The sequence below is a fragment of the Mastomys coucha genome, unplaced genomic scaffold (genome assembly GCF_008632895.1).
Source record: "Mastomys coucha isolate ucsf_1 unplaced genomic scaffold, UCSF_Mcou_1 pScaffold15, whole genome shotgun sequence".
Lineage (NCBI taxonomy): Eukaryota > Metazoa > Chordata > Mammalia > Rodentia > Muridae > Mastomys > Mastomys coucha.
This window is the reverse complement of record NW_022196897.1, coordinates 105,381,862-105,399,571: the sequence shown is the minus strand read 5'-3', so window position 1 is coordinate 105,399,571 and position 17,710 is coordinate 105,381,862. Positions and strand designations below refer to the sequence as shown.

The 17,710-nt window shown below is 47.0% G+C and overlaps 1 protein-coding gene and 1 pseudogene across 6 annotated transcripts in view; one reads left to right on the top strand and one right to left on the bottom strand.

The window, feature by feature from the left end:
• Pla2g4e (phospholipase A2 group IVE) overlaps nucleotides 1-17,710 on the top strand; it is a 70,834-nt gene that overhangs the window by 28,711 nt on the left and 24,413 nt on the right. For 2 of the 5 annotated variants that reach the window (XM_031371589.1, XM_031371590.1), the window contains exons 3-6: nucleotides 662-767; nucleotides 4,612-4,718; nucleotides 7,633-7,705; nucleotides 15,928-16,064. In XM_031371589.1, the coding sequence (XP_031227449.1) occupies nucleotides 662-767; nucleotides 4,612-4,718; nucleotides 7,633-7,705; nucleotides 15,928-16,064 (423 nt within the window). Of the gene's footprint in view, nucleotides 1-661; nucleotides 768-4,611; nucleotides 4,719-7,632; nucleotides 7,706-8,984; nucleotides 9,126-15,927; nucleotides 16,065-17,710 lie in introns of those variants that run through there. The other 3 variants (XM_031371592.1, XM_031371591.1, XM_031371593.1) reach the window with 3 other exon arrangements.
• On the bottom strand, nucleotides 4,786-5,267 carry LOC116090770 (annotated as a pseudogene). Its single transcript, XR_004118811.1, has one exon. The product of XR_004118811.1 is annotated as a ubiquitin-60S ribosomal protein L40 pseudogene (transcript).

Sequence of the window (17,710 nt, the reverse complement as noted above, 5' to 3'; positions counted from 1 at the left end):
CAGGCAAGAGCTCAGACAGGAAACTCCCAGTGTGGATTCAGGCAAGCCAGAGGTGAGCCAACACAGGCAGAGATAAGAATCAGGGAGGTGGAGTAACTCATCCTCCAAGCTGTGCTCGAGCTGGTGCTTCTCCACACAGGCCTCCAGGAGGGTGACAGAGCTCATGGTCTAAACCTTCTTCTTGGCTAGGGAAATGTGTTCTTTCTTCATCCTCTAATGTAAGGACCTGAGTTTTGGTCCCCTGTATCTTGAGGAGTCTCTGCCCACAGCTGCTGGTACGTCAAGCCATGGTCCTGAGGTAGAGCATCTGTTCACTTCCCAGTTATTCATCCATCTTCATGAATTGAAGAGATAGGGCTTTCCTACATCTTGGCAGAAATATGCCAAAGCCCAGAATGTTCTTCTTACCATCCTATGCTGGTTATTCTAAGCAACCTGGGGCAGCAGATGGCCCACTCCAGTGACCAGAGCCCTGGCTCTGTATTCTGTATTCTTCAAGATCTGAAGACCTGTGGTTCCTTTGGTGCTAAGACCCCAGGCCCAAGTTGCACATATGCCTACCCGCCTTCACCCCTCCCTGCGCCATCCCAGCCACTGCCCAGGGGCGGCCAGGAGGGTGGAGCTCTGAGTCAGAGTATAAGTTCCTGATCTTACCGTCCAGCTGGAGAGCCGCCACGATGCTTCAGAGGCAGATGCCTGCTTGGGTTTCCCACTCCCTGTCAGACCCATGCCAAGCAGAAGACGGCCCGGCCTCCTGTGCCCTGAAGGTGAGGATACAGTGAGGGTGGTGGGCAGCCTGGGGCCAGAGGTAAGTGGTCTGCGAGGCATGACCAGGAGATGAAGAGTCTGGGGACTGAGTAAAGGAAGCAGCCAGGTCACAGGGAGGCTGGTGGGCATTGTATATGTAGAGAGGTTGCCTTGGGAGTCCCTACCTACCCCCTGAGAGAGGTGTTTTAGCCAAGTCTGGACCAGGGCTCCTGGCTAGGGATGGCACAGCTGAATATACTCACATGTTTTACAAAGCTGCATGCAGAGACTTTGGGTTATCGAGGGCCAACCAAGCCAGCTTTCAGTATAAACAATGCCTAGTACTTCCAGGGGGAATCTATGTGTGGTCTGTCTTGGTAGTGACTGGTTATTAACCTTGTGGGCATCCTAAAGTTCTGTGCTTTGTGGGTGTGTGGTATGGGGTGGCTTGAAGTCTGAGAATTGGTGTTTTGCCAGTTAATTGCTGTCAGATGCCCCCTTGGGCATATGTATAGTCAAGGTCCCTAGGTCTAGACAAATTCTCAAATCTGCCTTTGTTTTCCTGTCTGGGCAATGGGGAGATGCCCTCCACCTCCCTGTTGGCTGTAGGCACACTATGGAAAGGACTATCAGTAGCAAAGTAGTACCCTTGGCCAGCCCATACTAAACCACTGAAGGAACTGAATAAAGCCCCCATAGGGTTCTGTTCCTTTAGAGTGGGAGATGAAGACGTTGGCCAGTCTCCGTGGAATCTGGGGAGGAACTCCATGTTGCATTGTGACAGAGTGTCCTGTTGTCCTGAACGGGATTGACATTGGGTGACTAGCAGGACCTCTAATCAGCACTTGTCCCTCACTGACCCTCCAGAAATTTGGGCTAGGAGAGAACCAAAGACTACGCCTAACTTGAGAGATGAAGTGGCCTCACCTGCCCAGCTTGCCCTGAGATGCCCCAGGGAAAGGAGCTGTCATCCTCTCTCTAGGCACTCAAGCCTGGGCAATGGTTTAGGGAGGGGATGCCTGGCTTGGGTAGGCCCCGTACCCATCACTTCTGAATCCTAGTGGTCAGACCATCCCTGGCCTCTCTTATCCGGGAGACTTATGGCAGAGTTGTGGGCAAGCTGTTTGTAATGTAACTAAATGGCTTTTGACTGATTAGCAGAAACAGCTGGGCCCTTGGGTCTAGGGACAACCGTAACCAAGGGGAGCTGAAGGTCTTATGGTGGCCTCTGACATTAAACTGTCTGATCATGTCCATTGCTTATGCTCAGCCAGAGTCACTCACCAGATGAAAAGCACATCAGCCTGGGAAGGCAGTAGGTTTGCCCTGAGTCCTGATTCCAATCTAGTCCCATCAATTCTGGCTGTGCAAACCTGTATATGTAACCTTCCTAAAACCCATCTGTTCTTCTGTAAGGCAAGGCTAATGTCTTCCTTGGAGGTTGGCCAGAGGGTTAAGTAAGACCCTATGCAAGGCACCTGATTCAGGGGCAGAGGCAAGAGCTGGCTTGGCATATCATGGGACAGCAATATATTTCCCTCTTATTCATGCCCCCAAGACTCCTATCTGTAAAATTAGGGAGAATGACAACATTAAACAGATAATCTACAGATTCCCATCCCGTGTCCCTGTCTGAGCTGGCAATGTTTCCTATCTTAAGAGGAAAATGGAATCCTGATGATATCAAACCAGAGGTCAAGGCCAGGCAGGAAGGCCGGACTGTGCATGCGTGCCCCAGAAACATCCTGGTTCCCTGTCCCCCGTGGATTTTCAGAGCTGCTGTCCCGCTCTCATCACTGGCACAGCTGTGCTTATTGTTCCAGAGGCTGAGTGAACCTCTGTGCTGTTTGTCGTAAAGTTCCCGCCTTGACTTCCAAGCCTAGGAGTGCTTCCTGCTCCTCACCCCGGATCTGCCAAGTGCACTCTGAGCTAAGGGGTTTGCCTGTCTCTATCCCAGGGATGTAGCTCCAAAGCCCAGTCCCTGGTCATGCCTGGAGTTAAACGTATTAACTTTTGCCTTATACCCAGGCCTAGCCAGGGTTGGGCTTGTCCAAGTCTCTAAGCTTTTGGCCATGTACCTGGCCTACTTACTCTGACTGGTCTCTGGTTCCCATGTCATATTCATAGACACTGTGCTGTGTTCTATTGCATCTTTTTAAAAACAAAACAAAACAAAACAACAAAAAAAAACCCCTTTTGTTTTATATGTTTTGCCTGCATGTATATCTCTGTACCACATGCATGCAGTGCCTTTGAACACCAGAAAAAGGTGTCCGATCCCCTGGAACTAGAGTTGCAGATAGTTGTGAGCTGATGGAATCAAACTTGGTCCTCTTGAAAAACAGCCAGTGCTCTTAACCACTGAACACTAACTATCCCTTTAACTCTTAGCTGTCAGAACTGCTTGACACTGACCGTTGGTGGACTTCTGGGGACACAACAGAATATAAAAAAGCTAGCTGTGAAAGTGAACTGGGCCAGCAGAGTGAGAAGAGGTGACAGCTGGGGACAGTTGAGCCAGGAGGAGCTAGGCTGAGCAGATGGGATGCAACAGTTGTTATCGTTTGGAAACTGCCAGTATTGGGAAAACTGGGAGAAGGGCTTGTTTAAGCAGGCTGTTAGGGAACTGAGGGAGGGATAGATGAGAGAAATTCAAAGGGGCTGGGCTGGAAACTGGGAGGACTGGCAAGGAGTTAAGAGAGCTGGTTACTGTTTTTTTTTTTTTTTTTAAGAAAACAAACAAACAACACACTTTACACAGTCCAGACCTGTGTCTAGTGATCCTGATTACCTCCTCCCAGTGACGCCCCTGTATTTTCTATGAGAAACAAATGGCCACAAAAGCAGCTGCTGATTCTCTGGTGAGGAGTGGAAGGGTCACGTGGTCCAAATCAGTGATGGAAATGTCAAACCTTTCCCACAAAGCAAGGCTTCTTGACTCAAGCAGACTGTACCCACTGTTGAGTAAGGGACATGCTTGCTATGGACAAAGGAGGACTGGAGATTGCTTAAAGCGTGGAATTTACAATCAGGTTCAAAGATTTTAAAACATTTAAAACTTAGGCAAGAAAATAATGAGCTGGTTTGCTTCTTTCCTTTGTTATAAATAATGTCCCATTAAAGGCCCAATTGGAAGGCTTGTGGTGTCCATCCCTCAGCTTTGGCTGAGGACTGACGTTACTGAATCCCAAGCCACTCACGTTGGTTACAGTTTTAAGCAAGCCTGGTCCGTGGTAGATGTTTTGGTTGTTTCAGGGTTTGTTGTTGCTTTTAACACTGGTGTTTGAGACGTCTTAGGGGAAATCAACTCCATGTAGGCTACCTACTGATTTTGTCAGCTCTGTTCAAACAAAAATCAGATTCTGGTTTGTTTTTTTTTGTTTTTTTGGGTTTTTTTGTTTTTTTGTTTTTTCTAGACAGGGTTTCTCTGTGTAACCGTGGCTGTCCTGGAACTCACTCTGTAGACCAGGCTGGCCTCGAACTCAGAAATCTGCCTGCCTCTGCCTCCCAAGTGCTGGGATTAAAGGCATGCGCCACCACCGCCCGGCCAAAAATCAGATTCTAGAGGAAAGGGGCCTCTTTTGTTTTCCCAGGCCCCATGTCTCTCTATACTGTGTGTGTTTCAAGGTGGTAGAAAAAAATTAGGCAAGAAAATCCATAGAAAGTGAGACATGGTAAACTCAGTGCTAGAAAGGTAGAGACAAGAGTTTGAGGACTGCTACATGAGATCTTGTCTCAAAGAAATGTCATCATCATCATCATCATCATCATCATTGTCATCATCATTATCACCACCACCACCACCTCCAGAGAATGTGCTCACATATAACCTGTAGTAACCCCATGATGTTGCTGGTATTGTAGGAGAAAGTGACAGAGGAGGAAGAAATGGCCACCCCCATTGGCAGGCACTGGGGGTAGAAGATCAAAGAGAAGAGTTCCTGCCTAGATTCCAGGGGCCCTCTGAGAAAGTAAGGAGCAGAACAAGGTTTATCAGGAGAGCACACATTCCTTGTTTTGTTTTGTTTTGTTTTCCAGTCGATGGAAGGGGACTTTATTTGGTCCCGGGGTCACAGGCCAGGTATGGCCCCAGCTTTATTTGACCTTCTTCTTGGGGCGCAGGTTGTTGGTATGGCCGCACTTCTTCTTGCGGCAGTTGACTGCACGAGGGTGCAGGCATGCGTAGCACTTGCGGCAGATCATCTTGTCACAGTTGTACTTCTGGGCAAGCTGACGAAGGGATGGCTCGATGATGCTACCACGCAGACGCAGCACTAGGTGCAAGGTGGACTCTTTCTGGATGTTGTAGTCGGACAGGGTGCGGCCATCCTCCAGCTGTTTGCCAGCGAATATCAGCCTCTGCTGGTCAGGTGGGATGCCTTCCTTGTCTTGGATCTTGGCCTTGACATTCTCGATGGTGTCACTGGGCTCGACCTCGAGAGTGATGGTCTTGCCCGTCAGGGTCTTCACGAAGATCTGCATGTTGGCGTCTGCTGCTCGGCCGCCTCGTTGAAGAGAAAGCCACACATTCCTTTAAAAAGGTGGTGCTTGTCTCCTTACTCAGCCAGGCCAGGACCTACTGTGCCCAGGACAGGGTGAGAAACAAAGAGTTCTCTGCCTAGAGAAGTCCTGCCACAGGTCACAAGCCACAGGTCACATAGAAGTAGTATATTTACCTGTTGCCCAACTCACAGGGCTCACAAGAGAATGCTGTGTGGGCAACTTATTGTCCCTGAAGACTTCAGATTTACACTCAGAAGGGATCCTTGGACCCACATGCAACTGTCAGGTTGACTCTTGTTCTGTTCTCGGGGCAACTGTTGGAAAGAGGAAAGAAATCTTGAAATTATGTGACCCCTGTCAGGTACTGGGGAACTTGGATTTCTCAGAACCACTGCTCTGTTGCTTAGACTGGAGCCCCAGAGCAGTCTAGAAGAAAGATGGGTGTGTGCTAACACAGACTGCCCAGGGTGGTGGTACTGTGAGAACCCACACTCCCACTCTGTTTCACATAAACTTGGCTTTTCCACAATCTTAGTATTCTTTGAGAAGACCAGACCTGTCTGAAAAGGTCATAGAGTATGTCTAACAGCACTGGGAGCTATGTGCTCAGTGAGGTGGATGAACTCCAGTTCCCAGGATTCCACATGCAGACGTGGGGCTGCTGGAGAGTCTGTAGAATTTGTCTCAGTCAAAGGCTAGGAATGAACATGCCAGTGCTGGACTACACCTGAGCAACATTCTCAGGTAAAGAGCTTCAAGTCTGAGGTTTAAGCAAAATGGGCTTAAGTCCAAAGAAATATCCCAGACACCAAAGAGAACAGACATGGTTCTCATACTGTGTTGGTTCAGTATGCTAGAGGAGCATAGCTCCTTACCTCAACGGACAAGGACCCTGGGCCAGAAGAGTTCCAGAGTCTGGAAATGCAATGGTCTGTGAGAAGGCTTCTGAAGCCAATAACATTCGCATTGTAGGCAGCAAGGGTGCATGGCCAGCTCTCTCTGTTGTCCTTACCCTTAACTCTGCCCAGCCTCTACCTTAGATCTTCCCTGACTCCCCAGCATCTAGCCTAGGGCCTGGTTCGAAGTGGCTGTTCAAAAACCCTGAGTAAAACTCACAAGACAGAGAGAAGTTGGTGCCTCTAAGCAGAGAGGCAACTGGAAGATACTCTCTAAATGCCATAGTGACAGAGCACTTGTGTTGGTGAGAACATGTGTCCCTGAAGACTGGCTATCCAGAGGCAGAGGGAAGAATGAAATACCATCTTGAAACCTGGGTAGGAAGCCTTGAATAGGTAAAGACTAAGAAGAGAGCTGTGTTCCAGGCAGTACACAGGATGCAGGGACTCTTTGAGAGTTGGGGACCAGGGCAGGGAGCTGCATCTGAGAAGCAGAAAGTTACGGGATGGAAAGAGGACAAAAGTGGACCCACAGCTAATTAAGCAACTCACAGAGGACAAAGACAGCTGCTGAGGGAAGTGGACCTGACCTCTGGAAGCCAGATGCTGACTTCAGGTGGGTGGGACATGAAGGTGTTGCTCTCCGCATGTGATCGGAACAAGAGCAAGACCGAAACGTCAGCATCAAAGGCAAGGCTCAGGGTGTGCCCTCAGGTCCAGCTCCCAAGGGAGAGACAGAAACCTGAGAGCTCCAGTCCCTGGGGTTAGCAATACTGACAGAGGCATCAGTCATCGTGTTGAAGATTATCTGTGTGTTCATCATTGTGAAAGAGAGGCCATTGCACATGAGCCAAGACATCACAGACATGCATAGTAAGGCATGGTGAAACGAAGGCAGATGCGTTACTGGGAGAAAAGTGCAATAACCAGGAATTCATGGAGGAGGGTTCAATGAGGAAGGAACATGGCAGGCAAGGGAGATAACAAATACCCTGAGTGGGAAGTGACCCAGAGTGGTGGGAAACTCCTGGCATGAGATGCCCAGGCTTCATCAACATCTACCTTCCTTCTCAGTCACACCGTGCCTGCCATCTGAGCAAGCTGTCGTGTTGAGTAGGCAAGGGAAATTTTTGTGTCTGTGTGGCTGGAATAAGAAATTATTCGTTGGGCAAAGAGACTCGAAACATCTCAGGATGCTCTTAATATATTCCTTCTGTGCTTGGGCCAGAACATTTACTGTCTAATGTTTATTATTATATATCCGCATATGTCAGCAGAGAGATGCTGAAATGAAAAAGCAGCATGTCTCAGCTCTAGAGACTTCCATGTAGGAGAGAAGACTAGCCAAAACAAACAATGTCAGAACAGTGTGGGTTGCTGCACGGCAGGTGGGCAGAAAGACAAGTGTGAAGAGAAGATCTCCCCAGTAGCACTGGTCTGGAGGCAGCATTCAAAGAGTGACTCCAAGTTTTTTTTCAATCCGCAGGAAGGGTCGTCTCCATGCCATCTGTTGACAGTGAGAATCATCAGCATGAGAAATGTTCGGCAGGCTGATATATGTAAGTATCAACCCTTCTTGTCCCTCCTGTTTTAGGGGTCTGGACAGAGAAAGGGCCTGGCTGCATCCAGTCAGGCATGTCTCTGTGTATAGAATTCCACAGACCCTGAACCATGACAGTGTATCACTAGTGAGTTTAGGGACTGCTGTAGTGAAGTAGGAGAGGCCCTTTTGTGTCATAGAACCAGCTGCCAGCTCCTCAGAGCCACTTCTCTGGACCCAAACTAGATCTTCAGCCACAGCAGAGTTTGTAGCACCCAGCCCTGCAGCCCAGCCTTCTCCTTGAGGTTGGACATAGGCCACTAGTCAGGAATTCTGTAAAAAAAAAAAAAAAAGTATATATATACGTGTGTGTGTGTGTGTGTGTGTGTGTGTGTGTATGTGTGTGTGTGTGTGTGTGTGTGTGTGTGACTACATTGTAGCTGTCTTCAGACACACCAGAAGAGGGCATCCGAAACCATTATAGATGGTTGTGAGCCACCACGTGGTTGTTGGGAATTGAACTCAGGAAGGCTCTAGGCAGGAATTCTTTATAGTCTAACTTTCCCTCTGTCTCTCTCCTGCTGCATTCCCAGACCACTGGAATTCTGGGAACCTCCGCTTTGGGAGGAAAGGAAGCCATTGACTGAGCCAGAGATGCCCTACACCTATGTTGTGGTATAGCTGTCTAAGAAATCAGTTCACTCCTCCTGTGGACCCCCCTGCTTGCCTAAACTAGAAAGGAAGTTTGGCCTCTCTAGGGAGAGAAAGCTCTGTGTATAGAGTATACAGCTGTGGGAACTGCAAAGACCAAGAAAGGAACACTGAGGTCCTAGGCCTGACTGGCCAGGTTGGTAAGCATCTGTGGGCCTGGAAGCCTGGTCTGAGGAGGAGCGCCCTAAGAAAAGGGGCCCTGTCCTTGAAGCACCTGGTGTGGGCTGGCCACCAGGTATCCAACACCATTAACTCTCCCAATGCCTGAGGAGTCATCACAGGAAGCTCACTTTGTAGGTGAGGGGTTAATGACGGCCTGAAGTAGAATTAGAGTTTGATTCTAGGCCTGAAGGTCTGGCGAGGAGAGGGGACCCTCTAGGACAGTGGTTCTTAACCTTCCTCATGCTGCAACCCTTTAATAGATAGAGTTCCTCATGTTGTGGTAACCCCCAACCATAAAATTATTCTGTTGTTGCTTCATAACTGTAATTTTGCTTCTGTTATGACCCATGAATCATAATGTAAATATCTGCTATGCAGCATGTAGGATTGGATAAGATATGATATCTGATATGAACCACAGGTTGAGAATTGCTGCTCTAAGGAAAAAGGCTGCGGTCAGGTCATAGACTCTCAGAAGCTAGATAGCAGAGGAATCTGTTGCCTGAGTTCCTGGGGATCACACGGCTTCCTGATGTTCATGTGCCAATGCAGATCGGAGAGAGCAGGTACAGAGGGAGGTGCTGGGGACTCAGTGCAGGGCTGAGTGTGGAAGGCCAGAGGAAGGACAGCTCTGTAGTCCCAGAGACAGCAAAGGGTCCGACATGATTCAGACAGCCCATAGAGGGTGAGGCATTCAGGGCCCATGCCAGTGGGAACTATTCCAAGAAGCATTAAGTTTAGCTTGTGTCGGCCAAGGGGCCCACTAGAGAGCAAGGGATTCTCAGACTCCTTGGGCTTTCTCAGCACACTGGAGTATGATCTGAGGAGCCAGGAAGTGTCCCCTTGGCCCAGACCATGACACCTCTTTAGCCCTTCCTGCCCAGGTCAGAATAAGTCTCTCTCTATCCCTTCTTGGGCTAAGGTCACCCCTCCCCTTAGCCTTAGCTCTCACATGCCTTTCTCTAGCTTCTCCAGAGGTGTGTCAGCTGCAGCCTCATTACCATCACCAGTCACCCAGGACGCACATTCTCAGTCTGCATGCCTGCACCTGCATGCGAGGCCTGCCATTGTCCAAGGCCCTCTCCTCTGTCATCTCCCAGCCACACCTGTCCCCCGGAGGCTGGCGAGTAGTGAGGCAGGCTACGATCTGGCTTTACTGGTCTCCTTTTCCCCTTCACCGAGTGCCCCTTGGCATGCAAGCAGCCCTTTGGGTCTCTTTGGGATCCCCTTATGTCTTCCTCACTTGTCCTAAGGGATAAAAGGCAGATATGGCATCTGATGGTGCTCACAAAGTCACATTAAGTCTGCACTCCATGGTTGTCACAGCCTAGGCTAGGTGCTACCTTCTATGGAGTCAGTGGAAAATGATCCTAATCATTTTTATGCAAAATTGTCTCCCTGTAGCTTAAATACAAAATGAATGCTTTCTTGGTTTAGGCATCTAACCTGTGTCTGTTTTTCTGGAGATTTTAAGAGGCTGATAGCAGGAAGTATTCGGGGTTCAGGGGTGACACCCTGCTTACCAAGAGTTAAAGATTACCTGTCCCAGGTCAGAAGGCAAGCACTCCCAGAAAGTTTCAGTCACCAGGAATTCCTTTCTGTGATGAAAACGAGTTAAACCCTCAGCTTGTACCTCTACAGGCATCTCATAGGATCCTCAAGAGATATTGGGGTATCCACTGTAACCACACAGGAATGTTCTGAACATCTATGAAGACAATTGTCGTATCTCTGCCACCTACAATTCAGGAAAGGGGACATGTCATTCATATGACCAAACCCTCTGTCACTTCCTGGAAACAGGGACTAGAACCTGCTTTTGCCTAGGAAATCCCAGTTCTTGAAATTCCCAGTTTAGTCACCACTTCCTGTGACCAACATGCCAGTATTCCCAGAGTTAGCTAATGTGCTGCCTCAAATTGTCATCTGGGTCCCCAGAGCTTCCATCACTTCTTCCCTTTGTGCTATTCCTTTAATATATTGGGTGGAGGAAGATCTCTGTAAACTAATTGGACAACTGATGAATGAGTGTGGGCAGCTGATCACCTGCTCCGTCTTGTCTCTTCCAGGAATGCTTTGTTGTTGCTGCTTGCTTGCTCTTTTGTTGGTTAGACAATCCTTACTGAGACTGGCCTTGAACTCATGTTCCTCCTGCAACTACCCTCCAAGTTCATACAGCATGTCGCAATTTGTTTTTTGTTGCTGTGACAAAATACTGAGCAAAAAGCATCTTGTAGGAGGAAAGGGTTTATTTCAGCTCACAGATTCCAGTCCATCACTGAGGAAGCAGGAGCAGGAACTGAAGCAGAGACCATGGAGGGATGCTGCTTACTGTATTGCTCTCCATGGCTTGCTCAGCCTGCTTTTCTCACCTGTCCAAGGGTAGCATTGCTCATGGTGGACTGGACTCTCCCACACCAATCATTAACCCAGAAAACACCCTACAGACTTTCCTACACACCAACCTGACAGAGGCAGTTCCTCAGTTGAGATCCCCTCTTCCCAGATATGTCTAGGACTGTGTCAAATTAGCAAAAACTAAATAATATTTGCTGCAAGATTTTTTTTTTATTCTTAGCTTGAGATTTAGCTTAGTCTTAGGCCAATACACTGAGGTACTTTTTTGATGAGTTCAGTGGGAAATTTTTAGGCATGGATTGACAAAAGAGGAGTCTAAAACAGTTCTAAAGGGACAAAGGCTTCTACATCATCCTTTAAGCCAAACTATGTGGCCTGACAGAACCAATAGGTCTTGCAGAATCCCACTGCATAGAAAGCAGACTTGAGAAGAATGTTCTGGGCCCAGGGGGAAGGGCTTGGGAATCAGGAAAAGCCAAGGGAGGGGTCCAAGAGGACTGAACAGGTCTTTGGTGAGTCTCCCAATACGTAGAGCAATTACACACACTGACTTGGCCACCTGGATCTGCTGGGATTCCTTGGCCTCTGATACAACCCTAGAGCAGGAAATTATTATTCATTCATCCGTTTAAAAGTTGTCTAGTGAGTGCCTACTCTGTTTAAAGGTTGCAGGCCCTGGCCTTCTCAGTGTTCACAGGATGATGAAGACAATGGCTGAACCTGCTCTGCCAGTATAGCAATAGCAAACACCCTCCCAGGAGCAGCACAGGGGACTTGCAGCTAAGGGGCAGACTTGGATACTCAGAGGAGGTTTTCCGAGAAGATTCCTGAAGGGCTAATGAAGAAAGGGGTGGGTTAAAGTAGATAAGAAGAATTTGGGGCTAAAGAGATGATTCAATTCAGTGTCTTGTGGTGGACCCAGGTTCTATTCCCAGCATGTAGATGGCAGCTCACAACCTCCTGTAACTCCAATATCAGAAGATTTGATGCCTTCTTCTGGCTTCAGCAGGTTACTGCATACATGTTGTGCATAACTCATGCAGACAAACACACATACACATCAATGAAAGGAAGGAAAGAGGGAAGGAGAGAAGGGAGGGAGGGAGGAGAGAGGAGAGGGAGGAGAGGGAGGAGAGGGAGGAGAGGGAGGAGAGGGAGGAGAGTCTAGCAGAAGGAGCAACAGGTGCAAAGGCCTGCGGTGAGACAGCACAACCCTTTTGGAGACCTAAGAATGACTAAGCTTGTCCTGGAGTCAGATTAAGAGTGAGTGTGGGTGAGTGTCTGCATGCATGTGTAGGTGTATGAGTATGAGCATGAGTGTTTGCCTAAACATGAGCAGGGCAAGGGTGGGAGTCAGGAAGGGTGGAAGATGAGGCCGAAGCTGAGAAAAACGGGAAGGAGAACCACGAAGGATTAGGGTGGGACTCCTTCTGAAGCCAGATGGGAGCAATCGACCTGGGTAGCGACAAAGTCATGTTTAAAAGGTTCCCTCTCTTAGGAGAAAGGGTTGACCTCAGACAACTTAGGAGACAGAAAGCCAGTGGGAAAGCTCCAGAGATGATAGTGGCCAGCCACCAAGGTAGTGGTGGTATAGATGAGGACAATGTGAAAATCAAGGGGGAACACCTGGTTTTTGGCCAGGGACCTGAGCCAGTGGGAGAGAACAGGGTGGACCTGGAAGGGATGGGCCCGGATGATGAGGTCATCATTTTCTTCTCACATCATCAAGGTTTTGTCTTTCTGTGTGGATTAACTCATTGTTAGGACAAGTAAAGGAAGATGTCCTCTTACCCTTCCTTACTCAGTGTGAGGAGGGATGGGAGTGTCTGGGATCAGAAGCCAGAACACATGATCCAAAGTGCAGTTACAGACACTGAAGAACTTTTGGTGGCATGACAACATGGGCTTCAGTTCCTGGGAGGCACCTCTGCTTCCACTCACCCAGAAATTACTAGTAATAATTGTGAACTAGCTGGGCTCCCATCCTAGCCAGCCCTATGACCTATAGGACTTCTAATGGTAGAAAATATTGACTTCATTCACCACATTCTACAGATCTGTTTTGCGCCCCTGGGACTTACCCCAGCAGGTCACCAAGGTGGTGACAAAGACCGTCCTGGTACCTCTTCTTCCCTCCTTCCAAGAATAATGGCATGAGAGAGCCATTCAGGCTCATCTTAGCTCTATCTATTCTGCTGCTCCACAACCAGAAGTGTTAAATTAGCTCCCCTTTTGGAAAGCACTACTGAAGTCAAAGCAGCTTCCCTTCTCCAGGGTACATGGAGCAATATCACATTTGCTTTGTTCCTTTAAAGTGAAAGAAGCCACTTGGCCACAAATATGAAGGTTCCCTAGATTTTACATCTCATGCTAGGAAGACCAGTACCATATGGAGAACCCACTGGGTGGAGCTGCATTAAATCGTATGGAGGAGGCATGCCCTTGCTCACTGTTTCATCTAAACCCCTTCCCACAATGGCCCTTCTCAGCTGACATGTGGAAAGCCATGCTTTCCCCCACCGCATCTCCTCAGCTCAGCCCCACTTTGGTTCCCTTGTTGCTAAGACAACAGGTAAACTGGACCTTTGGAGCAGGTCTTTCCAGGTGTTTCCCTGACATCTGGAGCATTGTGGAGCTTATCTTGTTTCAAATCAGCAGGCGTATATAAGTCAGAGTTCTCTAGACAAATAGAACTGATATAATGAATATATTACATAATTAAAAGGGGATTTATTAGATGGGCTCACAGGATGTGATCTGAACAATCACACCATGGCTTTCTTATGATGGGAAACACTGAGAATCCAGGAGTCATTCAGTCCACAAGATCAGACGTCTCATAGCCCCAATCTGGTACTGTAGACCTGGGGTCTTCCTGAAGAGTTAATCTTCACATCTGGTCTTCAGTGTATATTGGAATCCCAAAGATGTTGGTTCTAATGTTGGTAAAAGAATGTTGTAGCACCAGGAGAGATGCTCCTGCCAGTGAGAATGAGGGAAAGCAGGCAAAAGGCAGTTTCCTTCTTCTATGCCATTTCATACTGGCTGCCACTAGAAGCTGTGGTCCAGAATTAGGGTGGGTCTTCCTGCTTCAAATAATTTAACTAAGAAAACCCCGCATGGATGGAGAGATGGCTCAGTGGTTAAGAGCACTGACTGCTCTTCCAGAGGTCCTGAGTTCAATTCCCAGTAACTACATGGTGGCTCACAACCGTCTGTAATAGGATCTGACACCCTCTTCTGGTGTGTCTAAAGACAGTGATGTACTACAATAAATAAATAAATAAATAAATAAATAAATAAATAAATAAATCTTAAGAAAGAAAGGAAGGAAGAGAGGAAGAGAGAAAGAAAGAAAGAAAAGAAAGAAAGAAAGAAAGAAAGAAAGAAAGAAAGAAAGAAAGAAAGAAGAAAGAAAATCCCTCACAGGAATGGCCCAAAGCTTGGGTAATTAGTTGATTCTAGATTAGTTAAGTTGGCAACCCAGATTAATTGCTGGCCTTCCCGACATCACAATTACTGAGGTGGGACACAGAGTTGGACGGAGGCCCAACTGATGCTTTAAGGCCTTGGAACTCTCTCTTACTGTTCTTGGGGCCAGAAGCTGATGGCCTCTGGAAACTTAACACTTTCTTACTGTTCTATGCTGTGCTAATAAGCAGTGGTTTCTTTTCTCTGTTACTTGCTTTTACTATTTGTGCTAATAAATGCTGGCTTCTTGTCTCTGTTGCTTAAGGACCTCTCACTGGCCAGGCAAGAGGCTTGGACTTGTTAACTCTTCATGGACCAGAGAGGGGGGAAAAAAGGAAAAAGAAAATTCACTTACACAGAAAACATGCACAGATGTACATACACACACTCTGGTTGTCAACCACCTGTCTCATCAACTCCACAGTGTTCAAGCATACTTATATACACATATACTTATACACTATGTATATAGGCAAATAGGCATTTGGATGGATGGGGCAGAGCCCCGGAAGCCATCACTTTATTTCTTTTCTCTGGCATTTTTATGTCTTCTTAGACAAGAGTCATTTTAAAAATTACCTCATAGATAAAATATTATACAAAAGGGGAGTTATAGAAGGATGTTGATATTAAGTTCAAAGCAGTGTTTCATTCTGTAAGCTCATTAGAAGTTCAATACCACAGTTTCATATGGCCTTGTTTTATCATAGTGCACACCTGTGGCCTCATCCTTGGACCTGGTTTAGAATGAATGTTTTTCCTTGATCACAGATTTTTCCCAAGCCTACTTTTCTTTTTAGTGTAATTGTGAAGGCTCATTGTATTCCTTATAATGCCACCTTTGCTTATTATTTTATGAGGAGGGGTCACATTCTATTCTTGATTCTAACTTTATTATATCTTTCTGGCAAAACAACTAAAACCATCTCTTAAAACTTTCTTCCTAAAATTATTTTAATCAAATCAAGAATTTTATAAAATCATTAATTCACCTAAAAAGCATTAATTCATGAAAATTCATCTTTATGTTGATCTGCAGGAAGTCTGCCCAATAGGGTAGGCTTATGCCCAGAAATCATTAGCCTATGTAATAGTGGCAAGCCAGGCATATCAATAGTAAGAAGCAATCCTGGGATGAAATCTCTAAAGGCTCTGCAATTCAGAACTTACCCATCGCAACCATGCAAAGTGGTGAGCCATCTCCAGAAAACTTACTTATTTGCCTTTTGCTGTTCCTAGATGGCTTCTGGCAATGAACCATCAAAGGTGCTTGTTGAGAGCCTAGGATACTTCTGTATTAGGTTACCCGTGTCCATGACAAGGATTAACAAGACCTACCCCCATCCCATGAAACCTATACCCTGTCGTCTTTGTGGCCTTCTTGAGGTCCATGGACCAAGCTGGAGAGGTAGAACCCAGATCAGGAAAAGGTCATCAACTGACAGGAGACATTGCTCTAGGGGAAATTTGTCTGAGGCTCTCTTTTGACTCCACAATCTCCTCTCTCCCTTCTCTTCTTCCATTGTCCTCCTTGGACAGTGAGTCAGACTGACTGCTTTGTGACCCTCTGGCTGCCTACTGCCTCTCAGAAGAAGCTGAGGACCAGAACTATCTCCAACTGTCTACACCCAGAGTGGGACGAAAGCTTCACCTTTCAGATCCAGACTCAAGTAAAGGTGAGCCACAGAAGTCCATACCTGTGTGCCTGTCCATGTGTGTCTGCTCCCCTCTCAGCCATGTGTGTGTATGTGTATGTGTGTGTCCATCTGTCTTAAGGCTGTTCGTTTGTCTTCTATTTGTCCTACTAACCTGCCTTGCCACTCAACCGCTACCTCCTTCTCCCTCTGTGTCTCTCTCTGAGTCTGCTAATCCTTTTACCTTCTAACTTCCTCTGTCCTCCTAATTGTTGCTGGTCCTAACTATCTCTTGCTTCAGAACAGATTATATTTCCAGCACCTTCCAGAGTACTCTCCCTGTGTGAGAATACACAGGAAGGAAAGCCATTCTATTAACCAGGTCCAACCTGATTCTACTTTAAGAAGCTTGCCTCTTAAATCCATTAATTGCTTTAGTGCTTTCTTTTAACTCTATTTCCTCAGGCGTACGCTTTCACGCACTGAGTCATTATGCCATGGTGTTGTTTTTCTTCAGATATATGGTGGGTCTAAGGCATAGTTACATCTCTTGTAGAGTTCTCCTTGAACATCTTGAGTTGTGGTGGCCTTGAGACAAATTTGACCTCTTTATAAAGGCATCAATCCCTAGAAAGTCAAGTCTTGACACTCTAGATAACTGTTTAGAATTCTAGTTAATGAAGAGTCTTTTTATTTTTCAAGAGGGTTGTGATCATTATAGTTAAAAAAAAAAAAAACCCAACCAATAGCAACCACCACCACCACCACAACCTTTGCACCAGTTTTGGTGGCTCACACCTGTCATCAAGAGGTTAAGATGAGAGGATTGCAAATCTGAAGTAGACCTGAGCTACACAGTGAGAACCAGTCTTAATAAGCTAAAATACAAGGTCTCCTCTTTTATTATATGTATGAGTTTTGTGAGGGAGGACTATTTCCATGTGAATGTAGTGTACCATCTTGAAATCAGTATTTTGAGATTTCTTTTTGTTTTGCAGTTGTTGGGTTGTTCTGGTCCAAATTTCTAGAAATTACAAAATCCTACATAGTTGTAGATGCCCAAAGCCACATTTATGTCCACTAGATAGAAATCTAGGAGGTAAACCTTGCCTTGAGTCATACCTCTCAGGATCACAGACTGGGAGCCTTGTAAACTAGTCCATGCCACCTGAGGCCATTGAGGACAGGCCACTTGCCTCTTGAGGAACTGCTGCAGGACCACACATGAGACCTTACTGGGGGCTGATGAGCCAAAGAACAGAATTCACACAACTCACCCCACATACCAACCACTGGAACAGCAATAGCCTTTGCTGTGTCAGTCCCTTCAAGTACCAAATGCTAATCTCCCTGCCCTGTCTTTTCTAGCTACCTTCAGCTCCCATGTATCCCATGGCTTGCAGGACCTTGCTTTGCTCTTCATCCTTCCAGCTGAAATGAAAGTCCTCTCTACTCTTCCCAGGCTTCTCAAACTTTTAAAGGGACCAAATTCTCCCAAAATCAAGAGCAGGGGGATGGCAGCCTCCAGGGAGCTGGGGAGCATGGAAAGTCACTTTCACCCTGAATTCATGTCCTTGCAAATGTCTCTTACATCTAAGCAGAAGCCTCCGTGACCCTCTTCCTCAGACCTCACTCTCTGCTAGACTGAGGTCATGTCCTTTGATCTGGGAGTGGGTCACTGCAACCAT